The sequence below is a fragment of the Diorhabda sublineata genome, chromosome 8 (assembly GCF_026230105.1).
Source record: "Diorhabda sublineata isolate icDioSubl1.1 chromosome 8, icDioSubl1.1, whole genome shotgun sequence".
Lineage (NCBI taxonomy): Eukaryota > Metazoa > Arthropoda > Insecta > Coleoptera > Chrysomelidae > Diorhabda > Diorhabda sublineata.
In genome coordinates, this window is record NC_079481.1 from 11,718,790 (window position 1) to 11,745,982 (window position 27,193).

General features: G+C 33.1%; 3 protein-coding genes across 7 annotated transcripts in view; 1 reads left to right on the forward strand and 2 right to left on the reverse strand.

Annotated features, from left to right (window-relative positions):
• LOC130448099 (RNA-binding protein 25) overlaps nucleotides 1–7,087 on the reverse strand; it is a 37,967-nt gene extending 30,880 nt beyond the window's left edge. The window contains exons 1-5 of one of the 4 annotated variants that reach the window (XM_056785300.1): nucleotides 6,690–7,087; nucleotides 6,519–6,630; nucleotides 4,252–4,476; nucleotides 2,626–2,796; nucleotides 2,465–2,544 (exon numbers count right to left, since the gene is read on the reverse strand). In XM_056785300.1, the coding sequence (XP_056641278.1) occupies nucleotides 2,465–2,544; nucleotides 2,626–2,796; nucleotides 4,252–4,476; nucleotides 6,519–6,630; nucleotides 6,690–6,794 (693 nt within the window). In that variant the 5' untranslated portion in view covers nucleotides 6,795–7,087. Of the gene's footprint in view, nucleotides 1–2,464; nucleotides 2,572–2,625; nucleotides 2,797–4,251; nucleotides 4,477–6,518; nucleotides 6,631–6,689 lie in introns of all 4 variants that reach the window. The other 3 variants (XM_056785301.1, XM_056785299.1, XM_056785302.1) reach the window with 3 other exon arrangements.
• Nucleotides 7,088–7,742: 655 nt separating this feature from the next.
• On the forward strand, nucleotides 7,743–26,309 carry LOC130448101 (protein FAM98B). Of its 2 annotated transcripts, XM_056785307.1 has the most exons (7): nucleotides 7,743–7,933; nucleotides 7,983–8,188; nucleotides 8,250–8,404; nucleotides 11,341–11,631; nucleotides 13,377–13,577; nucleotides 17,732–18,143; nucleotides 18,300–26,309. In XM_056785307.1, exons 1-7 carry the CDS (start codon nucleotides 7,887–7,889, stop codon nucleotides 18,455–18,457), a joined length of 1,470 nt encoding a protein of 489 aa, XP_056641285.1. In that variant the 5' UTR covers nucleotides 7,743–7,886; the 3' UTR covers nucleotides 18,458–26,309. The 2 variants fall into 2 exon arrangements, with proteins under 2 accessions (XP_056641285.1, XP_056641284.1); XM_056785306.1 differs by having other exon boundaries at nucleotides 17,732–26,309.
• Nucleotides 21,841–23,019, reverse strand: LOC130448104 (tigger transposable element-derived protein 4-like). The gene has a single exon (XM_056785313.1). The coding sequence runs from the start codon at nucleotides 23,017–23,019 to the stop codon at nucleotides 21,841–21,843; it is 1,179 nt and encodes a 392-aa protein (XP_056641291.1).
• Nucleotides 26,310–27,193: the final 884 nt, after the last annotated feature.

The window sequence follows — 27,193 nt, forward strand, 5'->3', positions numbered from 1 at the left end:
AGAGATGGAGTATATTCAAAAATTATGAAAGAGCTATTTCAATCACCTGATCTTCCTAAAACTGAACTTCTTTAAAATAAACTCATGTCTCATAAAAAATTGTCCAATAGTGAAAAATAAAAAAATTTGTAGTTCAAATCAATGACAGTCAAAAATGAAAACAATTCATAAACTGCCAAGTGTGGTAATGTCATGGTTTTTGGATATTTGGCAACAGTAAACCCTAAAAATAGCTTGAACACTAATTGAAAAGGCTTTGGGAATCAATAATACAAGGTAAATGGCTCTAAAGTCACAATTCCATGATTGACGAAGATAAAATTAATTCAAAAACATTGTTGGTAGTATAGTGGTTTCAGGATATTTGACAATAGTCAATAACTGGAAAGCTATTTGAAAACTCTTCAGAAATACGCTTTAAAAAGAGGCCAAGTATGAATAAATCTAGCAAAGGACATCAAAATCATCTTAGCTTCCTTGCATGGTACTTGTTTAGATTATCCTGTAAAATATTTATCCTATGAAGAAGAGTGAATGAATTTGTAGTGAAAAATCAATAACAGTCAAAGACAAATCAATTCAGAACTCTGTAAGTGACTAATAAAAAAATGATGATAATATTGTCCAGAAAACTTGGTAACAATAAACCTGAATACCTTGAAGCTAACTGAAAAGGATCCAGGAATCTGCCATACCTAACGAAACCTGGATTTGATTTTCAATTATGCTAAGTATTTATCTAAACTATACAATAACTTTTTGAACAAATAAAAAGATGGAATATTTTCAAAAATTATGCAATAACTATTTCAATCACCTGACCTTCTAATCCCTGATTTTATAGTGGCGTGTGTGGAAACACTGGACAAAAATAAAGGTGATTCTGTCATGGTTTCAAGACAATTGGCAATAGTAAACACAGAAGGACAACTGGAAAGCTATTTGAGAAGTTTTCGAGAATAATTCATATTCACTTTAATTGATCCTGAATTTAATTTTCCATTATGCTTAGCATTTATCTATATTTGAGAAAATCTTTTTGAGCAATAGGAAAAAATAGAATATATAATGAAAGATTATGCTAGAGACATTTCAATCAACTGACCTTCCTTAAATTGAACTTTTAAATAAACTCATGTCTCATAAAAATTGTCCAATAATGAAAAATTAATGGATTTGTAGTTCAAATCAATGACAGTCAAAAATGAAAACAATTCATAAACTGCCAAGTGTGGTAATGACATGGTTTTTGGATATTTGGCAACAGTAAACCCTAAGAACAACTTGGAAGCTAATTGAAAAGGCTTCCAGAATCAATTATGAAAAGTAAATGACTTAAAAGTCACAAACCCATGGCTGCGGAAGATAAAATTTGTTCCATACATGTATAGTGCCTAATATCAAACGCAATAATGGTATTATCGTGGTATTAGGATATATGATATCAGTAAGCAACAGAAAAGCTGTTTGAGCTTTTTTGAGCAAGAGAAAATGTATGCATCCAAAAATCATGAAACTTGAATTTCCTGAACTTGAACTTCCTTAAAATAAATGCATGTCTCATAAACAATCCTTGTTGTGGTGGAGAGGTTTGAAGGGAAAGTGTGTGCTAACTGATGCTGCTATGAGAATTTTAGGCGCTCAAGTAACATCTGTTACTACTGAAAAAACTTTTAGAACCTTTAGTTGGATCCACTGCATAAAAAGGAATCGGTTAACAACTGAAAGGTGTGGACAGATAGCTGCTAAAGGGGGCCAATACAGGCTTAAAATTCAGCTCAAGTGGCCATGAAAATACCTTATAGAATTTGAAACTATTTCAAGATAATATATAGGGTGGTACATAATAAAAAACTTGATAATTGTTTCGATTAGCCAAGTTATCATAAGCAGAGATGGAAATTAAAGGAAATCGTCTACAAAACGGGGCCAATTTGATATATATATATATATATATATATATATATATATATATATATATATATATATATATATTGTTATTAGCTGGAGTTAAACATCAGTCTGTCACTATCACTGAAATTAATATCATTATCGCTTCATTCTTTTTTTAAATTGATATAATTTACAATAAATATTTCATTATAAATAAATTATTACTAATTTAACAAGTGTGAGTTGAAAACACTGTACAAATAAATTTAACAATGGTCACATTACTCACCAGCGGCGCCTCGGGCCGAACCTAGGAGGGACTGCGCCGTTCCATTGCCTGTTTGGTTTCAAGCACCATATAAGCGCAAACTTATTTCTAATACCAAAATAAATAAATATATTTCACCTCCCCCCCTTTATCCCTAACGTCAATATTCATATAAATGACCCTTAACATAACATATTACTTACAAAGCTAATTTTTTCATAAAAAGAATAATAAATAGCCCCAGTAATATGTTAGTTAAATGAATCTGACTATGAATTTTTCTTTTCGTTGGTTTCAACTTACCTTCATTATTTCACGAAACTTTCCTATTTCTCTGGTTATCAGATCTCGTTTTTCTTCTTCGACCTCAGCTTCAGCTAAAACTTTATTCCATTTTTGATTAACTTCCTCTAAGAAAATATTTGTAAATACAAAGTGTTTATACAAACCAAACTGACATGTACCTTCTTTCTTGGATTCAAAATTGGACATTTCTTCTTCATAATCTTTTATAATTTGTTTAATTCTTTCTAAAGCAGCTGCATCCATAGCTTGAGTCTCTTCGTCTAATTCTTCTTCTTCTGGTTCATCTTGAAGAGGCGAAGTAGATCCACTTTGTTTTTTCCTTCTTTCGGCTAGAATTAATAATGCAAAGTTTAGAAGAAAATGAAGAAAAAATAACTATATAACTATATATGTTTAAACATCTATAACATGTATAACACCGTGTCTTGAAAACTTATTTTCAAGCTTGTAAAATGTATAGTTCAGCACTTTGAACAACTGTTTAAGTACTGAGAATAAGAAGAACGTTGTTCTCACAAATGTTGTTTTTGATCCACATATACCTGTCGAATAGGTCTTAAACATGGTTCTCTAGATGGGATTATATTGGAAATCTCGAATTTATATCACATTCTTAATTTTGTTACATTTGTGGAATCTTTTTTCACCTGAATTGAAATTGTCTGTATTATTTAACCTACTATATATCCTTTTACGTTAAAATTTGTTTCAACTCCAAATTTCACAGATTTTTTACTCAAAAGTCTTTCAATGCTAATGTTAAAAGTATCTTGCCATTCTTGGTGAATTATATGTATATATTTCTGTCAACTTTAACTCAAATTTCACCTCAGTTCTGCAAATGTCTGATCTTATTTTTACAAATACAAACTAAAAGTAGTTGATTGACCTTTTCGACTCCCTCCAACATTTTACAACTTATTTACTATTTTCAACTCTCCCAACTCATTTCCTCTACTTTGTTAAAATTGTTATTAGCTCTTGTTACAGACACACTATTCATTAGTACCTATAGTGCATTATTGAGCTACAGTTTTATGTGAAAAAGTTTCTTCAGGTACCAAGCACGTATATGGGAAATGCAAAATAAATTTTCTGCCAATTTTCAATTAGATGGAGATACAATATTAATAGCAGATAATTAATCCTGATATCGAATATGAAGACCTTCAATATCTTCCTTGCAACATGAAGACACAAATACAAAATGTCAATAAAGACAGAAAAAAACGACTACTTCTGAACTGCTATCTACTATTTTTACCACTATTTTTGGAAATAAAGAAGTGGAAGTTATGCGAAGTAAAACCCTAAAATAGAATACCAAGCAGTCCAAGCAAATCCTACTGACAAAACTAAGAATGCATCACACTAAAATCACTCATTAACAATTACTTGCCAAGACTGAAATACCTTAGTGTATTGTATGTTACAAGTAATTAAAAGTAAAATATATTTTGGTCGAATGTACGAGATATGAAGACACACATGTAATAAAGACTTAAAATTGGTATTAGGTCAAAATTACAATATATACATGTTACTCAAATGAGTTTATTAAGAATAGAAAATTAATCTTTGTCGCTAAGAACACACATGGTTAATGTAGAATGTATTATTTCAATTTAGAAATAAAGTTAAAACTACTATGATCAGGGATCCATAACTATTCGTTAGATGTGTATTAATAGGCTTCCAAGCATCTCCAAAATTTTATATAAGATGTTTTTAAATAGATCAGCTCAATAATCTGTAATCTTATTCATGAAATTCAAAATAAATACCTTTATATTCATCTAAGACTGTCTTAGTTTTAGCATCAACTTTGGCTACAAGTCGTTTTTCTCCAATCATGAGGTCGTGTAAAAGCCTTACTGCTCTTAATCCTGCATCTGGACCTGCTAATTCACAGAAACCAAAGGCTTTAACTTTCTTCCAACTAATAACATGACCACAAGCTGCTAGTATTTGTCTTATCATGGCATCTGGTGCTTTCTCTGTGATATTACCTATAATAATAAGACATTTATAAATATATTTGTATTTAATTTTAAATAATTTCAACAATTTGTTTATGAATTAATTGATCCTGCATATCAGATCCATAAATTTTAATAAGGATTTATAAATATTTTCTAATGAATTGGTTTTGTTGGTCCCAAGCCTGGCTATAGAGGAATTTTCACCAAGAGTTGATCTAGTGGCACAAAGAAAAAATATATTTTGGTAGAAAAAAATTCCCATAATCTGCCGATACCATAATGTGGGCGAGAATTTTACACTCAGAAGCCTACAGATTTTAGGGTAAAAGAAACTCACAAAAAAAATGATGACATGGACAAGTTAAAGGCTACTATCAACTAAGTCAAAAAATAAAAGGATCGGGACCAGAAATATTAAATATTTAGCATAAACATACAAAGCATTTCCATAAAAAGAAATTAGAGTTTTGAAGACAACAAAAGATAATTACTGTTTTCTGCATAGAATGTGATTATGCCATTATGAATACCTTTCTCCAGAATGAAGATAAGTATTGATTTCCTTGTAATGAAACTATAAGTCCATACAAGATCTTTTAACTATGACTTGGAACAAAATAGAAAGACATTCATAAACAATATAGCTTATGACACAGTATTTGCAACATATAGAGGAAAATCATCCTTTCCAGAAGATAAAGGTCTAAATTTTGGCAAAAATCAAAGTTCATTGGAACAGATGGTATCAACCTCATATTATTACATACAGGCCCACTTGTGTTAGATCGATGTAGCCAGTTTGACATAAGGATTTATATAAAAAATATGGCATTTTCTCTATTATTTTGTAGGGTTTATCTGCCCCTACTTTAGCAAGTCTGCATGTTGTTATTTTATTTCCCTCCACACCAGTGATTTCTGGAAACCATTGGACGGATAAAGATTATTTGTCTCAGGTGACAAAGTATTATAATTCACCCTAAGTCAAAGAGACCAATAAGCCTATATTTCTCCCTCCTTAAGACATTAGGGTTCTGGGTAAGTACATAAAGAAAAAGTTCTATCCATTATCCATTAAGCAATTGCCTATATGCTTACCAAACAGGCAGATTCACCACCCTGAACGATCTAAATAGACTGATCTACAGCATAACAGAAGGTCGACCTTCTTTGAAGAGCTCCTTTAGAACACTCACGGAAAATTTTTATGTACAACATAATAATTGTTTTCAGAAGTAATGTCCTAAAGAATGCAGATAACCCTATTGACAACTGGTTTAAATGAGAGGAACTTAGAGTAAATACTCAGAAAACAATTTATTAAACAACAGTTACTGCCAGGTCTAAAATGAACTACCTTCGGATTATAGGCTCACATGGAATACTGTTGTATTGAATATCATGGAAAAGCTGTAATGTTGAGGAAATCTACCATAAAATGTCATTGTACAAAAATGTCGTTAGGTCAATGATAATTTTTGGGTTGGTAGTGTTGTGGATAAAGATAAACTAAAAAGGCCACTAAAAATAAGTGGAGTACCTCTAGGCTACCATGTCAAAGAAAAACAAAACATCGCGGTATTATAAACTCAATAGATATATAAAATTAATTGAGTTGACAATGGAATCTTTTTGTCAATCAGAAGAATGTTTAATAATTGTGCGGATCTCAGTAGAATACTTTGGAAAACTACTGAAAAAGATCTGAAAAGGTGGCAGACCTCAAGACATATCGATCAAATGTATTTAGTAAAAATCATATTTTTGAGCAATATTGTATCTAAATAACAACTTTTTATATTAATGTCATCAATTTTAATTAGAAACATTCGCGACAACTTTTGTATTTATAGTAAACAGTACTAGAGGAAAAATTTTAATAATCTATATGTTTTTTGAAGTGAAATTAAATATTGATATTAGATATCCTGCACAAATCACAACTTTAGTTAATAATACATTATAAATAAACAAATCAAGATTTATATGAATATGTTGAATCTAATTTAGATTAAGTTAATAAATGTCCATGTTAGTTTCATAAAATTAAATGAATTATAAGTACTCACCTACAAACACAGTAACAGCTGGCCCTTGCATTTGTTTCTGTTGTTCTCTGTTAGGATTTAATTTAGGAAATGCCCGAATTTGAGGTGCACTTGTAACTTGAATAGGTACCATCTACCAAGTAAAGTATTATTTTTGTATAGTTTTATAAGAAATAAATACATCTTACTTACATGTTGTATAGGCATAACAGCTGGCATTAGAGGAGCCGTTGGGGCCCCCATAGGCATATACATGGGTAGCCCTTGCATAATTGGCGGACGACCTGGATACGACATTTTAATATTTCTATATAAAAAATAAATTATATTATCGCAAAATCAGCACTGGACGTTGCAAAGAGTATAATTAACAGAGAAGTCACTTAAAGATTGTACATTTGACAATCGAAAATGTGTCAATGTTGAAAATGTACTTTTAATTAAATATTAACATGATTTTAAATTTCGCGACGTTATTTTAACTTTGCACCCATCATTAAAAGCGTACTTTCTATTCACGGAACTAATCCACCATTAATAAAAGTGACAGAAAGAATTAATGACAGACGTAAGAGTCACTATTCAAGAACAGAAATCATAGATCTACCAAAATGTACACGAAAACTGCTACAGGCTTTCAGCCTGGTGCTAGCTGTCTATTCCATAAATCTTTTTTATTCGGACAGTTTTCTGAGAGCTTATCGAAGGTAGGCATATACCACACGTCGAGAAATATCACAAGTATGGAGTGTACTACACTCCATAATCACAAGATTGTAATATAATCCGTGAGCTATTAGAATAATATTTATGGAAACTATGAGAAATACGGAATTTGAGCCACCTTCAAATTTTTCTTTTTCATGTCAAATATATTAGAAATTAGCCTTAAATTTGTCTGTTTAAAATAGTTTAAATTTAAACTTCATCATTAGCATAAGAGATATTTGCGTGAGTCTAGTTAAAACTGCTTGTTTTTGATACGCTTTAGTTATATCAAATATTAAGTACACATGATCCCAAACAAATTGGATTTTTCACAGCTATTTAGACAATTTATACGGAAACATATCTAATGAGCGATAATAGACTGATATCAGAGAGAATTTTCGCACATTTTCAACAATATTATAATATGTTTCTTATTTTCTATGAAATTACATGATTTCGAATAACAGTATATTATATTATCTATACTGATACTGGAATGTAGATCACAAAACAAACCCAATGTTCTGTGATGTAGATTGTCATTGTCAAGCCAACCGGTGATAAGTCTATGGTATAATATAGGATTGTATGGGAATTTGTTATATACCGGAGAGACCTTAGGAAAATAGGAAAAAATTATTCTTAAGAACATTATCGTAACGTGAAACTCATATTAATATGAGTAAATTAGAAGAAAAAATAATTTCCGCTTTTAATGTTATAGGGTAAGTACCTAAATTCGTAGTTGAACGATTTGGCATACAGTTTTTTCAGATATAATGGTCCTCTTACACAAAAATCAAATTTTCCGATAGCCATAGAAGGTGGACCAAAAAGTATCGAATACACCGAACTTGTACACTTTCTTACAAATGAAATTAGAACTTTACAAGGTATTGATGAGGAGGTTAATCCTATATCAGCCCCAGAAGATGCAGTGGCATTTATAATGGAAGTTACATCTTTTTTAAAAGAATTAGGTAAGTGATTTAACTTGTTTTGTGAATAAAGAATACAATATAATTGCTTTATATTTTTTAGGTTGTCCGTACAAGATCCTCATAGAAGGTCATGTATCAGATCGCTTACAAAATTTTTCTGATAGGCTTCTCTTGTTGGATTATTTACTGACAGAACTTATGGGTGCTCGCATACTACAAGAAAAAAAGCCTGGTAAAAAAATAGAACTTAAACTTGTAAGTAGATTATATATTATCATATAACAATTGAAAAAGAAATAACACCATTTTGTCGATGGGCACAGTGTTAATATAACATAAAAAAGTTTAAAAGATGGACTTCTATTAGAGCAATATAATTTTGTTTCCCTTTCAAATTTCGTGGTATGGAATCTACATTTAGTTTTTTTATGGCTAGTATAGCGTTGTCAATTATTTGTTAATAGAATAAGACCCAGATTAAATAAAATGTCCTTATAAACTTTTTGTATTCCCACATAGATTATTGCTATACAAACTAGGGCATGTTGGAATAAGAGGGAATCTTTTGGCCTGTTCTTGGTCCCCTTCTCATTCTTTGCTGATGATACAAAGATTTTTGCCAAGTCTGCTTCTGAGGGCTAGGCTCCTCCAGTAGAGGAATGGACAAAAAGCTGGAAAATGAAGGTCTATGAAACAAAATGTAGTGTCCTACACATTGGTTCAAACAATCCCAGAAGAGCTTATACATTAAATGGTGTGGAGATTATTACAGTTAATCAACAATGTGATCTTGGAGTTATAGTGATCCAAAACCTGTCAACCTGTCAAAAATAGTCAAGAAAGCCAATTCATTCACTTATATGGTACAAAAAGCTTTTAAGGATCACTCAGTTGAGATAATAAGACTTCTTTACAAAACATATATAAGACCAAAACTTAAATTTGCGTATACAGTGTGGAATTCATATTTTGTGAAGGATATTGAGCTTTTAGAATGAGGTCAGCAAAGGGTTACTAAAATACCTCCTCCGGTGAGAGATTTATGCTATGAAGAATGCCTAAAAATATTTACCCTACCCACTCTCAGAGATTGTCGCTTTAGAGGAGACTTAATAGAAACCTATAAAATTCTTACACATTTCTACACTTGTGGTTTGGACATTTTCCATGTGAATAAAAATCAACAGTTAAGAGGGCATTCAAGAAAATTATCTAAAGAAAGAAACTGCAAGTTGACCCGAAAGAACTTTTTGACAAATCATATATTATATATGGGGAATGCGTTAGAAGAAGAGACAGTGACTGCTGCAAATACAAACATTTTCAAGAACAGACTTGATGCTGAACACTCAGCTACAAACAATCACATTGTGCACTACTTTTAGTAGACTGAAAAGTGTGAACAGTATTCTGAAAAATTTTCATGTTTAAATTCATAAAACAATAGATTCATCAGTTTTTTTAACCGCCTACTATAGTTAAACAATAATAATAACTTTTTGTATTCTTTCACAAGTTTACAGTACACTGTTTCAGCTGTTGTGACTTGTATGGCAACTTTGCTGTCTGAGCAGATTGAGATAACTGTGCTTTGATTTAGTATTGCACATCTACATTCCATCAGAGTGATTACACTTATTATTAATGTCACAGGCGCCACTTTGTCACTGCCCATCTACCTGTAGCCTGCTTTAAAATAATCCTGTCCCTTTTTAAAAATGTGTTTATAGGTTCCATACTAATAAAGCAAGAATTATTCCTTGTCTTAGCTCTCCCAGATTTAAATACCATTATTTTGTAAATAAATTATATATAGCACAGTTCTATGAGCTAACATAACTTATAGCCTAAATGTGTACCGAAAAAAGGATAGTTCACTTAATGGTTGAGTATTTTTGGTATTTCAGCACAAAAATATCTTATTAGTATCAAATTTTCGTGCAAACTCCATGTTTGGGGGTGAATAACAATTATTAAACATCTATAAATTATTATACAACTAAATAAATATCATGGAAGGATGTGATGAGTGATCTGCTGGAACTCAGGTTATAGTTTCCAAAAAGTCCTCTAGTTAATTTTTGTGAAATAATAAGGACAAAGTCCATTAAGCTAGCATTGTCAACATAGCGAATCAAATTTAGAATATTTCAAAATTTGTTGTTCATTTGTTAAAGCAAAATTAATGTTGTTGCTGCAGCCATTTAAAACAAAAAACAAAGACAATGCCAACTTACAATAAAGTTGGCTTTCTCACATAAATTTTCCACCTAGAGGGTACAAGTGATTGCAAATTAGTTGCTAACCTTTCAAATAGTGGGAATTGAAAAAAATTTAACATTTTTTGAAAATTGAAAAACTTCGAATCAGATACAGAAGACATGAAGACTGAAAATATTAACCAAAAATTGAAGACAACCCTTTGTTTGTCTTCAGAGGTTTTCAATAATACACTTTATATAAAATTTATAATAATCCAAAACAGCTCTGTGACTCTGTGTTTTGTTAATTATTATTCCCACTACCCCCTGATGTCGTTCAACCAGTGTTGACAAATCTTCTGTAATTGAAACTCAAAGTTAAAAGCTTATTCAAGATTATCCTTAAATAATGTAGTTAATTTTTACTATTTTTTCCTGATCATTTTTTGATATCTCCTACTATTATTCTGCCCTTTTTCAATTGTAATGATTAAAAATTAACTGCAGGATATTTTCAGTCTTTATGTCTTCTGCGTCTGATTCACAGTTATTCAATTTTCAGAAACTTACCATTCCCACTATATGGAAAATTTATGTGACAATGCCAACTTTATTATAAGCTGATATTGTCCTTTGTTCTCTTTTTTAATAGCTGCAACAACAAAATTAATTTTGCTATAACAAATTAGCACCAAGTTTTGACATATTCTAAATTTGATTCCGCTATTTATTCCCCTTATTATTTTTGAAAACATACAATTTCAAAACTTAACTATAGGACTTTTTGGAAACTATAACCCAGGTTTAAGTAGATCACCCGTAAGCTGATTTCAGACTCTAACTCAGATTGAGATTCATTTTGATTACTTTTTTGTGCATTAATTTTTCCTTGATAGCTATTTAGTTGTATAATAGATTGTAGATGTTGTATTGTCTAGATGTCTAATAAGCTATTTTTTCCCTGATATATAAAAATATTCTTTTTTGCAGCAAGAAACTCCGGCAGCCAAAGATATGAGATTGATTTTACAAACTCTTCGTTTTCCAAAACCGCCTGCGAATATATCTATTCAGACGTTATTTCAAAAATTGGTACCCACAATTCCTATTGTTATAAATAAGGCAGGAATGGATATAGTTGGAAAGGGAATATTTAATGGTTTCCTTTCCAATCAACAGTGGGACATCCTTAATGGTGTTCAAGAAGATTTACATAAAGAATATAAAATAAGAAGGGAGATGTTGTTAACAAGATTAGATGTTACTATACAATCTTTTCAGGTAAGTTTTTCTATTATAAAATAGAATGATATAAGATTTTATCTAATTCATCTAATATAATTTCACTTTTTTTTAAGTAGAGCAAACTTTCTGATAATCATGAACAATCAATTTACCACATAGTTTAAGTTATTGTTTCAAATAATTATTTAGTACAAGCAAATTAGGGTTTGAAATGGAAAAAATTGTAATCCATAGGGGATGGTAGGGTGAAAGAGGACTTGACATATTTCATGAAAAAAAAAATCTCTCGTTTTTAATAGCACAATTGAAAAGAAAGACCAGGGTCTATTATGGAGGATGAAACCCATTAGAAAAGGAGGAGAATATGATTTCTGGCATCTTTTTCTCTCCTTGTATTTATTAATTTATATAGTCGTTCATGAAGCTTTCATTCTCCACACGTTTCATCAGTTCCATATTTATTTCCAGATATTTTCCCATTTTTATATGTTATAATGATTTCTGTTAACTCTATTTTTTCTTCAGTTTCATTCCTACGTTTTATATTTTCGGCTAACAATTTTTAAAAATACTTCTCCCAGATGTCTTTTAGAAGCCTAAATTTGAGGCATTTTTGGAAATAATGTAAAAAAATGAAAAACATTTTTACTATCCATTTTTTTATATGTTTCGACTTTAAGAATATAGGAAAAATTGTGAAAGGAAAATCTGAATTTCAATAAATTACAGGCTGGTACAGTGGGGGCTACAAAAAAAGGTGTATCTTGGTTGACATGATTACATCCCTTGTAGTGATCTGGACCAAAAAAATTTGAAAAATTCTTAATATTAAATATGATTAAATTTTTGAAAATCCAAGTCATATGTGATAGAGAGATATATAAAAAAAATTTTCACCAAATTTCAAAGAAACGGGTCTGGTAGAACTTGAAATATCACCTCAATCATTTCGAAACAAAGTAATTTTGAGAAAAACGCATTTGAAGTTTGAGAAACAATTCCATTAGAATGACTCGTTCCAATTTCAAAATTTACTGTATGGAAATAATGTCAATTTAAAAAAAATCCGTTTAAGGACTTTTTCTAAAGAGTCTAAGCCTTGAAAATATGCAAAAACTTCAATTTTTCAAATTTCTAGACCAGAATACCCTTAAACCTAAAATGCTTTGGTCTTATTGCTGTTGTAATTGGTTTAACGAATTTTTCTTCGCCGTTCTAATTTTTTGTCTTCTATGTTATATGGTTTTAACCACCATTTCAATCTTGCATCACTTGCATTCCCTTTATTTTCACAACCTCTTGGCATTCTTTATTATGTTGAAATTTAAATTGAAGAACTTTTTATGCACAACTTTATCCCCTTTCTACTACTTATAGGGGTGGAATTATTAAAAATCCTGATATATGTTTAATTATTTTTTAATATTTAATATCTAAAAACAAAATTGGAAGACCCTAACTTCAAAATTTATAGATTTTCATACAAATCCTAACTCCTTTTTAAATCTCTTCAGGTTGATAGATCTAAAAAACTTTTTTTACTGGGAAATTATGCTGTAAAAGGGACTTACTGTCCAAATGGCATAATTTTAGTTTGAGGAGCTTTGGCTCATGATGATGAATCGGTCAGTCAGGTCATGCATATATAAGACTACCAACTACCAGTATTGTGATATATTTAAACTTTTTTTTTTCAACAGTTTTTATCAACTTTTTACTTTGCATTACACGTTCAAATAAAGTGGCTTTTTATTAATATATTGATAAATGATATTTTTTAGTGGTCTGATCGAACAAAAGGCAAAGATGACCTATTCGAGAAACTTTACTACGAGAGACGCCCGTTACTGAAAGTAGATCCTGACGTAGATATGTCTGATTTATTGGCGTCTCGAACTGATATAGCCATTATTGAAAAAACTAGTAACTCATCTGTAAGGAAAAATACACGTTCATCATTACAAAAATTTATAATTGGACAAGTGAGTATATGAACACAAGGTATTTGATATTTAGTCTAGTTAAAACCAGAGTGAATATTTTTACAGACCCAATAAGTGACAAGTACAGTGGATGATATCAAAATCTTGACGCCTTATTGGATTATCTATAATTTATTTTGCTTTTTATGAAAAGTTTAGAAAAAACCTTTTTGGTAAATTCACTGCTTCAATTTAAAAAAATTTAAATTCCACTCGTTTTGAAATCAGAGCTTTTTTGAGGTGTAACGAATATATAGAAATCAGAGGGAGTCAAATCTCGCAAAGAGGGTGGATGTTGGATCAGTTCTTACTTCAGTACATTGATTTTTACAATGGTTTTTTGAACTGTGTGAGAGGGTGCGTTGCTTTGATGAAAAATGATTTTTTCTTCTGTATTCCAAGTTTAACATTCAATCGATCCAAAAAATTACACTAAAACTATATATTTATCGTTTTACTAGAGTGAAGGTAATCAACAAAAGAAGCTTGTTTTGCTTTTCATAAAATTTATTCTAATACCTTCTTGCCCTATATCAGGACCTTAACTAGCTTTGCAGTTAAAGTACTGGGTTCGCACTACTTATTAGCCTCTTTTTTGAATCAGGATTATGGTGGGGAATCAAGCATAAAATCCTTTCATTTTTTCTAAAATGGTCCAAATGTTATCTATAATTTATTTTGCTTCTTAAAAAGATTAATAAAAAAACCTTTCTGTAAAATTCACTGCTTCAATTTAAAACTCATTAATTTCTGCCAATCGTTTTCCAATCATGCTTTTTTAAGATGTAACGAAAGAGATTTCAATCAAGCAAGTAATGTACTCAAGCAACAAATTAAAGAGGCACAAGACAATAGCTACTCCCAATACTCTACAAACCTCAACCGATATGATCATTCCATCTGGAAACCAATCAAATACTCAAGAAAACTAATAACACTAATCTCTCCTTTAAAAAAATGGCCAAACAAACACTTGGGCTAGAAGCAGTAAAGAAAAAGCAGACCTCTTTGCTCAATATGTTTTCACTCATACAATGACTTCCTTATACATAACAATCTAATTAATACTCCACTTAACAATCCAGACGAGTTGTTAAAAAAATAAAAATCCCCAGCCAACTTCTTAGAGAGGTGAATAAGTTGATAAGTTGGTTATTTTTAGATTTATACTAATGCCGTATAAGAGCTTTTATATTCTGTGAATAATTTGGAAAAGTTCGAGCCAAAAATATACAAGGTATTCTATTAAAAAAAATCTGTTTTTCCGATTTACTCGAAAACAGTATAAGCAATTGTTTTTATGTTTTCACCATCTTAATCATCGTGAAAATTACTACTACTTTGCTAAATTGACCGACTCCGTATCTAGAATATTAAAAAAGTTAGCTATAGTGCGCACTTAATTTGAAACACCCTGAATATATTTAATGCCATATTTAGATTATACTACTAACCCAAGGAACTAAAAAGATCTGAAATTATCCTCATTCCAAAACTAGGGAAGCAGCTACAAGACGTCACATCATACAGACCAATCAGCCTGGAATCAACATTATCTAAGGTCTTAGAAAAGTTGATATTACAGTGTATGGACCCGATCATAAATGTGATTCCAGATCACCAATTTGGATTTCCCCACAGACACTCCACAGTTCAACAGTGCATGCCATCACTACAGGTGTAGCGAAAAAAAATACTGCTCGCCAGCCTTCCTGAATGTTAGCCAGGCTTTCGATAAAGTTTGGCATGTAGGTCTGTTAAATAAAATCAAACTCTGTCTATCCAATCCATATTACACTCTGCTTCAGTCATATCTGTCAAACAAAACATTCAGAACAAAAGTTAGTGATGAAATCTCTGAATTTCAAACATATTAAAGCTGGAGTTCGACAAGGCAGCATCTTAGAGCCAGTCATGTACCTGATATATACTTCTGACATTCCAACCTCAAACTACACTATGACAGGCACATTTGCTGATGACACAGTGATACACGAGGATCCAATAATAGCTTCTTCAAATCTACAAGATCACTTATTCCAGATCAAAGAATGACACGAAAGATGGAGAATAAAAATGAACGAAAACAAATCCCAACACATAACATTTACCATAAGAAAAAGCCTTCAGTGATAACGGCAAGCCTTCAGACAACATAGTGATACCCGTAACTTCTTGTGTCAAATACCTGGGATTCCACTTAGACTCTAAACTCAATTGGAGGGAATACATGGCCAAGAAACCAAAGCAAATCAACTTGAAATTCAGAGAACTATAAGGCAGCGGATGTGCCAGAAAATCTAGTGTCACTCTCATACAACGAGGACAATCTAAAATCCTTCGATCACTAGTCAATGCACCATGGTACATCAGAAACAAATTGATCCATGATGTGCTCCTGATTCCAACTATACAAAAAACAGTACAAGAAAGAAGCCATAACCACTACCTAAAGCTGGACAGCCATCCTAATATACTACTTCAACCAATAATCCAATAACCAAACAATTGAAGACTGAAACGAAGCTGGCCAATTGATCTCAAATAAAGTGCAAGAGACCTTCTCATTGGAGAAGTCCCATCAGTACATTCGCAAGATTAACCTTTAGGTCCATAGCCAACAGAATAGCTCATAGAAAATGTATTTCTGATTGCTGTTAATAGTACAAAAAAAATACTTATGAAACATAAATTTCAATCGATGCGACATACAACTGTTGTTGGTGGATAATAATAATACTCCATTTCTTTGAAGAGAGAAATAATAAAGACAATATAGTATTTAAGAACCACCATCGAAGATGCTCTACATTTCTTTGAGTGCAGCAATATGTTTCAATGGTGTGGTATGGATTTGGATCACATTTAAAATTTCCAGTTGCCCATGATGTAACATCAAACTTGCAGACGTCAATAATAATGGGAAAAACTTTGACACTTCTCACTTAAAAACTTGGATTTATATATCTACGAACGTACATGAGATCTGCAGCATACATCAGATTAGTCTTCAGTATTTCGTTTAATTTAGAATAAATACTAATACTCGATAAGGATTATGAATGCTACTCTCATGATGAAGTCTGTTTAAATACTGATGAGAAAAAAAGCATCAGCAGCAGTACATCTTATTTTAAATTCTTCCCAATTTCTAGTAAAGGAAAGTGCTCCATTACGCAATCCTGTATTTTTTACTGTTTTATCTTTTTACATCATAATGCTTTTATGAGAGATTGGTTAAACTCTTACGTCATTTAATGTCTATACAACAAATATACCTTTTCGGTCCTTCCAGAACATACATCAAAAAGACAGAATTTTCTTGACAATTGTCAATTCAAAAGTTTCGACAAAGACTCTAGTGAAATCATATTTAGGCGGTTCCTTCAAATTAAGTAATTTTTAAATGTCTGTAACTAGTTTTCTTTTAAACATAATCTCACTCTGTATTACAGCTCAAAGACTCAAATTTAAGAATATGATATTGTTTTTGGTAAAAAAGTAGCAAAAATTTACAAATAATTTTTTTTTCATGTTGGGAAACTAAAATCAAAAATTGATCCCTTAGAGTTGACTTATAGACTTCATGGTATGTGAAGATTTTTGTTACATCAAATAGAAACATTTGAGAGGGTAAGAGCCAGAAAAAAATTTTTGAAGCGCCCCGCGCCCTAATACCAGCTTCGGATTAAGAAGTAGTAGGGGATGGAGCTAGAACCGACCCGGGGTCCACTTAAGGAAATCAAAAATTATTATATAGAGTAAAAAATTAGCGTGTGGATCAAATTTCACTAATTCATTCATTTCATTTAAATTTCCAAATAATTTTTAGAAAAAATGCTAATTTTGCTGTAGATCCAATATTACTTTTAAAATAAATAATTTTGCGGTTGCCAACTTTGGAATCTTATAATTCGAAAACGACTGTCTGTATTAGGGAAGTTTATAGGAAATATTAACATTGTTCTGGTTCATACTATACGCTTCCGATTTTTTTCCTGTTGTCCAAGAACATCCTGTATTTAAAAAAATCCTTCATACTTATCAATTATGTATTAAAAAAATTCCAGTTTTTCAATAAATTTTCTATAAGGCAGACAACATTGTTTTCTAATAATATTTATTTTATTAAATTATAATTTATACAATTATAGGTTCCAGATAGAGGTGGTAGGACTTCAGAAATAGCGCCACCTCCTCCTGAAATGCCATCTTGGCAGCAAAGATCCGCGGGTCCTGGAGGCCGTGGAGGTGGTAATTTCAACCGAGGAGGAAGTAATAATTATTCGAGAGGCGGAGGCGCGAGTAATTACACAAGTGGTGGCAATTACCAATCCAATTATCAATCGGGAGGAGGTGCCTACCAATCGGGAGGAGGTGCCTACCAATCGGGAGGTGGTAATTACCAGTCCAGTGGAGGTAGTTATCATTCTGGTGGAGATAGAGGCGGTTTTCACTCGGGAGGTGGTAATTATCAATCTGGTGGCGATCGGGGTGGATATGCAGATAATAAGAGATATGACAATTCGGGAGGAGGAAGCAATAGAAATTACGATAGTTTTCAAGGTAAATACGACAATTCTAGTTCGAGAGTTTTCAATAAAAGTTTCGATAGCGGAATCTCAGGGGGAAATAAAAATTATGACAACACCAGAAGGGATAGTTATAGCTCACAGGACTATCATCAATCAAAGAGAGCTAAAACTTATGATTCTTTTCAAGCCAATAAAACAACGTATGCCGATCAATACGTTCAAGAACGTCAACATAACCAACAATACTCATCGAGGGACGATAGAGGCTCAAGAGGATACAGAGGTTCTAGAGGTCGCTCTAATTACCAACGAGGTGGTGGCGGAGGAAGAGGTAGTTATAGATAAAGCAGTGTTATTCAATATTTGGTATAAATTTGGTCAAATCGATTTCATTTATTGATCAAAGTTTGTTCAAAGTAAGTTGAGGAAAGTAAAATAAAAACAAAAAAATATTCAGATTACTGAGAATTTAATTCAATTGATTATAGATTTTTCGTCGAATTTTTCATAAAGAGAGATTTGGTAAGAACGCTTCTAAATTTAAGTTGAGTATTTAAGACATGCTTTTCCAAGACATGGTTTGTCCTATATGTAAAATTTTACTGGATAGAAAATGAAAACTAAGTTCTCAAAGGCTCTAATTTTTCAAGGAAAAATTAGACTATTACGGTAGGAATGTCTAGAAGTAAAATGGGGGGCACACAATTTTTCCCATGTTTTGAGACCTCCTGAACACGATTATGATGGTTTTTCGTATATATATATATATATTATATATATATATATATATATATATATATATATATATATATATATATATATATATATATCTGTTTAAGCTACAATTCTTATTTTCGTCTCTCGAGCAATTGCTATGGGTCCGATTTGGTTCAAAATTAGCATACATGGCTTTTTTGGCGGCGGATTGATATTATTAGAGTTTGGTTGAAAACAAATGAATATTTCGAGAGGTCGCAGTGCAAAAAAAGTGGTTTTTGACCTTTGTTCACCTCTGCAGGTCAAACGAAAAGCGACTGAAAAATGAAATTTTACATGTAGGTTCAATTAGTTGCGAGATGATTTCCTGTCTAAGGTCGAAAGTTTCCATCTCCACTCCTCTCCATTTTATAGTCATTTCTGTTATGTTTTCTTACTTCGCATGCAAGTAGGGGTGATGTTGAAGAATTGTCTTTCTCAAGTTCAAAGTTTTCTTCTTCAGTTCTTCTAGCACAAAACGCCCGAAATCATTTTGATCGCTGTAATTGTTGAACTGGACCGCCTCCTATTTAATGAATAATACGAGTATGATCGTTGCTAGGGTGATTTTTTTTACTTCCCATTTTCGAAATTTCTTGTCATTATGACAATTTTTTCTTTGTTGTCAATTGGAATTGAACAAGAGGGTTCGAGACCACCGGGTCTATTGAAATTATGAATTTTCATTTGAGAGAGTTAACTTATGAAATGAAAAGTTATTGAGGAATAGTAAATTTTCCATATAAAGAAATAAGATTGAGAATTGATATCATTTCCAAGAAATCATTTTATGGAAAGATTTGTTTGTGTATTAATTAAATTCTTCATTCGACGAAAAATTCGACTTTCGTGATGGAGCTCTGCTGCTCAAGCCTTTTTTTTGTATTTCTAATATTCAATTTCGATGTTATTACCATGTGTAAATAATACATAAGCAAATTTGATTCAAAAATTCAGTGTGAGAAAATTTTATTTTAAAATTGATTTGTAGTAAGTGTCCTCTACAAGTCGAAACGTTGTATATGCAACCCTTTGGCTACTTTTTGACCTGAGTTTTTCTTTCAATAAAACAAAGTAGATACTATTATATATTTTTACTATTAAAAATGATTATGTGAATAAAAGTAATTAAAAAAATTATACATAAAAAAGAATTGTACATTATCTTTGGCTAAATAGAGTTTTATAAAAGTCCTTATGTACTTCATCCAGATATGGAAACAAGGCTTTAATATGAGTCACTTTATCGACTGGCAATCCATTTCTGGTCTCTCAATTATAGAATATCAATAGGAAAAAAAATCTTCCATAGAATTTCCTGCCTTAAGGATACTAACCTTACTAGAGTATGGTAGAGATCCACGAGATTTTTTTATACATCCAATTTCTAGTCATGCAAACAATTTCATTACCGTGAAGGATTTTTTCACCTTTTGCTATTATTTTCACCAAATACATACCAAATACCTGTCGCAGGTAGAACAAGTATCAACAAGAGGCATCCTGAAACTTATGCTGAAGTTGATCAAGAATATTTGGTTTACCGCTGCTTGATGGGTATAATCATGGTCACCTTTTCCTTTTCGCTCGTTCTTCTATGAATAACCCAACTGTCTTCGTCCATTCCGACTCTTTTTGCTCTGACCACATATCCCATCTCAGTTTGACCATACAGTACTTTGCTCTCTGCGTTCGTTTTTCTTCTTCTCCACTAGTTTTGCTCCCGCACTTCTCCGAAAATCCTCCTTAGTACCTTTCTCTCCCATATGTTTATTTTGTTTTCTTATTTTTTGTTTATGATCCAAAACTTACTGTCATGCAGCACTATTGGTTGTAAAACTGTCTTGTAAATGCGTAACTTGGCGTCTCTTGAAATATCTTTTGATCCTAATAGACCTCCTAGGGCTCCAACCATTTTGTTCCCTCTCGCCAGTCTTGTCGATTTCCATGGTTCAATCTCCTTCGTTTGTCTATGTCACACCAGGTATTCGAATCTCTGAATTTTATCAAATCCATACTCCTTGTTCTGTAGTCACTTTCAATTGGTTGAAGTTATTTAAATCCCTTCCTATCTCCATATATTTGGTTTTTTGTACATTTATGCGCAGTCCACATTTGTGTCTACTTCTCAGGATCATTTCTAATACAAGGTTAAACAGCACTGTTTATAGTGGGTATCCTTGCTTTAAACCTCTTTTTGTTTCAAACTATTCTGATAGGCATTTTTACCAAATTGTTTTCTACTTCCACATTCAACATTAGAAACAACATACTGTTGTCTATGTTTAACTGGCACTTGGCTCGTGGCGTTTAAAACGTTCGCTACAACATTTTGGAAAGGCAAGACCCAATTTGTGGACTATCAACTTTTCTCCTGTTGGAAAATAAAAAAATTATATATTAACAATTATTGAAGTATTGTATAAATTACAGTAGAAATTGTTTATAACGACCGCCAAGGGGTCAGAGAAACCTGGTCGTTATAACCACCCCATTGATAAGCGTGATAAAATTTTAGAAGAGAGAATAAAATACAAGTGTAAAATTAGCATTACATGTATTAAAATTAAATATACATACATATATAATATTTAGTAAACAAAATACAAAGATGAATAAAATAAAGGAAACTATGTATCTAAAAGAAATCTGTGATAAGTTTTTGCTTGACGCTGTGTTTTTCGTAGTAAATTTTTTCGATTTCTCTTTCCACGACCATCAGAGCATCTTTGACGTGTGGCTTTGGCTCTTCCTCAAAAGAAAAAAATTTCTCACCGTTGACATCGCCTTCATTGCAGAGCTGGCCGAAGGAAGAAGAAATTCCGCTGATGACGTTGAATCTTCCGCTTCATCTTCTTCTGAGGAATGATTTTCATTTGAGTGAGAAGCTGATGCTATTATCTCGACGTCAGTTAGTTCTGACGATGTTTCGATGTTTTCATCGACAGCAGCATATTGATTAAAATCGATATTTATCCCCATTTCGGGAGGTAAATTAATATTTTCTGCCCAATCCGCCAGATTTTCGACGTTGAATTGGATTCTGAGTTATCAGAGCTAAGAAATCCTCCATGACGGAAACAATTTCTTATTGTGTCACAGTCCACTATATCCCAAGCTTTTGAGACCATTACTATTGCTTGTAGCAAATGAACGTTATGTTCAATATTTTTTTCAATATTGTCGATCATTTTCAATACCAATAGCTTCCTGAAGTTAACTTTTAGTGCCTTTATGACCCCTTGGTCCATTGGTTGAAGCACAGATGTAGTGTTTGCTGGCAGGAAAACTAATTTTATGCATTTTAGAGATGCCACATGAGGATGTGCTGGGCAATTATCAACTAAGAGTAAAATTTTCTTGTTTTCCCTTCTTAGCTCTCCATCCCACTCGCGCAAAAGTTTTTCAAACAACTGGGATGTCATCCATGACCTTATATTGTGTTCATATTGCACTGGTAGGTTCTTCACGTTTTTGAAACACCGCGAGTTTTTTGATTTTCCGATGACCACTAACTTTTTTTTAACACTCCCTGTCAAATTAGCCGCAACTAGAACGGTGACACGGTCTTTCGAGTGTTTTCCACCAGAGCATTTCTCGCCCAAAAACTTGAAAGTTTTGTCAGGAGTGAGTTTGTAAAATAGCCCGGTTTCGTCGCAGTTGAAGATTTCTTCATCCACGTAGCCTTCGCGAATTTTCGGCCAAACGTTACCAAGCCAATGATCCTTCACCCCTGCAGGGACATCTGCCGATTCACCTGACATTTTTGCGAAGACGATATTATGGCGATTACGAAATCTCTGAACCCACGATGGGTCGGGTTGGAAATCTTTGTTCAGCATTGCGGAAAATTCTCGTGCTTTTGTAAGTAAAATCGGACCGTTAATAGGAACGTTTTTCTCCCTGTGCTGTTTAAACCATTGAAGTAAGGCTTTGTCTAGATCGGTGTGCTGAGTCCTTCTAACTTTCTTAACCAAAAAAGATTCCTCTTCAAAACAACGTCTTATTTTTTCTTTGTTTGCCCACACAGTGGATATCGTTGAGTGGGAAACGCCGAACTCTTTAGATAACATCGTATTAGACTCACCTTCTTGCAGTCTCCAAATAATGTTTGCTTTTTCTTCAATTGTCAACGATTTTCTTTTGGACATCTTGAACACTTGACACTGAGCTCGCCCTTTGAAGCACAAGAACAACTGATGGGAAAAGTAAACAAAATAACAACACAAAACACCCCACCCCACCCAAATTTCGTGGAATGAACTGAGTAGTGACTGCGTTCTTCCTTTCGACGAAATGCCTACGTTGTTTACATCCTGTAGGTCTCTATAGCCGATTTAACTTCGGGAAATTTTCCAAAATTACGTTACTATAACCGATGTCGTCGTTATATCCACTGTCGCTATAGGCGATATATTTCCTTTACGAAAGCATACTGAACCAAACTTTTTCCAAGAATCACGTCATTATAGCCGATACGTCGCTATAACCGACGTCGTTATATAAAGTTTATACTGTATGTGTTTTATTTAAATTCACATAACAGATTTTTAGGATTTGGAATAATCCCTCCTCTGGGCTTGGATCCGGCAAGAAATATATCCAAGGCAGAATTAAAAACTGTTATTTATGAATAAAAGAGAAATTAAAAAAAAATTATCAGTACCAAATTTGGGAACAAGATGTGAGTGTCGTGTCACAACAGAAACTAGAGATCTTCATCAGAATAAGAATCGTTCAAATCATCAACTGCAGAGGATATTTTTGGAAGTACTAAATATTCTTTTACATTTGAAATTATATACTTGATAAAATTTCCCAAAACCTAGTCGTTACTTAGTATTGATTTGACGATTACCAGAATTTAACTTCTTAAATTCTCTGAATTCTCTCTCTAAATTCATTTACAAACCTTACCAATTGGACCTACGGTCCTTGAAGAACCGTAGCCTCCCAGACAACTGTCCTCCATTCTGCTCGATGCACTTTTCTCCGCCAATTTCGGACGCCTAGTTCTATTAGGTCATCGTCCTGCCATCTTTTACGTGGTCGTCCTGGAAGTCTGCGCCCTTCCGGCTTTTGTAGGTATGCAAGTTCGACTCCTCGACCTTTTGGCATCTGTTCGCCGTAACTAAGCCATCTTAGTCTCTCTCTCTTGATCTCTACTACCAGGCTGGGCTCTCCGTAAGTCTCAGGGTTAGTACGGATGCGCCATTCTCCTTGGTCTTGGATTGTTATTCTTATTTTCATTGTATGATCTACTACTAACTCTATAAACATTGGTTATATTCTTCTTAGTCACTTCGGCCAGTGTAAATTAATCAACGTTTAAAAATAATATCGGCCAGATGGCGTCCTTCCCGATTAATGCATTCTTGCAGGCGTTTTTTGAAATGGTCAGGATTCCTAATCGAATTATTTTCTTGAGTTCTTCAACGGTACGGGGTCGTTTTTCGTACAATTTCGTACTTTTCAGGAATCCCCACAGTAAAAACTCACATGGTGTGAGGTCTGGTGAACGGGGAATCGATCCGTTTTGGTATATCACACGATTCGGAAAAATCTTATTAATAATATTCATGCTCACACGGGTTGTGTGGCTTGTGGTTCCGTCTAGTTGGAATAAAGTGGGTCTATGATTCCTGATGAGGGCATGGCATACCAAACTGTTACCTTGGCCAAGTGGAGATGTTGTTAATGAAGTTGATGAGAGTTTTGATCACTTCAGTACCTAAAGTACTGTTTGTTCATAAATCCTGAAAGATGAAAATGTGCATCGTCACTCATCCAGAGGTTGTGAACAAGCTCCTCGTTTTCTTCAACCACGCACTCTGTCAACTCGCTGACTTGAGGCGGGCTTCTTCCTACAGCAACTCGTACTGCCACCGCTTGTGCTCTTCGTTTCACCGATATTTTCAAAATTTGTCACCCACAACTTTATCGAATTAACACTAGACGCTGACTTATTGCGACTTCAAAATGAGTACGAAAAGGGCGTTAAGCTACTACATAGCTACCGGTATAGTAAAACGCTTTCACAGCAAACGCTAGGCATTGTTTTGACAACTGTTCCATGGCGACTGAAATGCTTCGTAACGGGGAACATAACGGTAACCTTTACAACTCGTTCCGCCTGCTTTTCACTGTATTTTATTAAATGCACACTCGTTTACGTCACCTCGAGATTCACCAAAATATTCGACTCCGAAAGACCTTTAGGTCACAAAACCCGACTTCGCTTCGGGATCGCGGAGCGACTCTCTTGACGTCACATAACCCTACTTCACATCGGTAATGCAAGGCGACTCCCAAGTCGCAAAAATCCGTCTTTGTCTTCGTCTACTTTATCCCTTAAGCTGAGCTGAGCGGTTTTCCACGAAATTACTTCTGAGCACTAGGCACTATCTGTCCGCGTTTGTCCCTAAAAGACACTGGCGATGCCTTCGTTTAAGTCGCCGTGAGATTCACCGAAATATTAGAGTTGGCCACGTAGGCCGCTGGGAAATCGAAAAAAATGCTCTTCGGAAGTGCGGAGCTGCTCTCTTTAAGTTGCAAAACCCGATCTCGCCTAGAGATTGCGGAGCGACTCTCTTCTAGTTGCAAAATCCGACTTCGCTTAGGGATAGCGGAGCGACTCCCTTCAGGTCGCAAAATCACAACTTCTCCGTCTACTTTATCCTTAATAGCCAGACAGTTTTCCATGAAAATTTCCTCTAAGCACTAGGGACTATCTGCTCGCGTTTCGCCCTAAAAGATACTTTCGATGCCTTCGTTAAGTCTCCGGGAGATTCACCGAAATATTCGACTTGGCCCCGTAGGCCGCGGGGCAATCAACGAAAAAATTCCCTTCGGGATTGCGGAGCTACTCTCTTTTAAGTCGCAAAACCCGACTTCGCTTAGGGATTGCGGAGCGACTCTCTTCAGGTTGCAATATCACGACCGTGACGTCCTCGTCATATTTGGTTTTAAAGTAATGAAAAACACATAATAGCGTAAATTTTTCTATAACATTCATCAAATTTGTTAATTTTCGCCTTAAATAATTTTGTAGTTACAGGGTGTTTTATAAGTATGACAAATTATATAAAATTTTTAGCGATTTTCTTTTTTAGTTATTCTCTTATAGGTCCGTGTTTATTACAAGATTTTTGTTCTTATATGTTGTTATATTGTAACTTTTGGAAGGGAATAGTAGAAATAAAGACTCCTCGTACATCAGACTTTCTTCAACTAACTTTGAACACTGTATAAATACTTATTGGAATGTATAATATATTGTCATCTATATTGCTAATTGTAATTAATATTTATTATTTATTAGTTCAAATTTTTATAAATTGTATTTGTTTTTAATCGAGAAATAATTTTTATTTCTTCAGCTTTTTTAATTTAAAAAGATGAACCTTTCAAACTGAAATCTAAATAAAAATTTAATCCAATATATTATTGTGTTTATTGTATTCTTATTTAAAATTTTGAAAAAATACTATAATTAACGCAATTCCAATAAACTCTCTTCTTTTTCTCTCCCAGCATAAATTTTCATATTCCACCTGTATCTCGCTCCACAGTAAAGTTTGAATACTTTTATTCTCTATTTGTTTGTTTTGTTTGGAATGAATTGACGGATTGTGATTTACCACGGAAAACAATAATATTCTAGTCTATCCCCTTCTGTTTTTGTTTTTTCCATACTGCAAGTATGTGTTCCTTCGTATAAATATAATGAAAATATTTATTTTTAATAAAAAGTGCAAAAAATCATGTGTTGTATGTTCATAGGACCGCATTGGGCTCTGGGTAAGATAAACTTTCCCAGGGTCCAAAGCGAACCTATGAACTTTTTCACGAAATAAATATTTCTAAAATTTTCTCTTGGATCCACACTCCATATGGTGGAAAACTGCCTGGTTATTAAGGATAAAGTAGACGTAGACACACACACCCCATATGGAGTGTAAAAACATTTTTTGGGGCCTGAGAAAATTTCATCAATTTCGGTTGGGGTTCAACGTGTTAATCTAACCTCACTGGAAGAAGGAAATTTTTATTTTCAAAATTTGAAACCAGCTCCATCGTTGTGCATGGCTTCCACAAAATTTTTGATTAGTCTAATTTGATATACAAAAGTGGTAATTAATCTTCTCGGGGTTAACTAAGGGTTCATTTTTCACATTTTTTTGTCCAGGACCATACACACTTCTTAGCCATATTGCTCTAACATAATGTTAATTCCTCACGATTGTTGCAGTCGCATAAAAAGCAACAATACTTCTTGTAGCCAGTTTGTAGTCCTAAAACCAAAGCAACAACTTTCAAATAGGT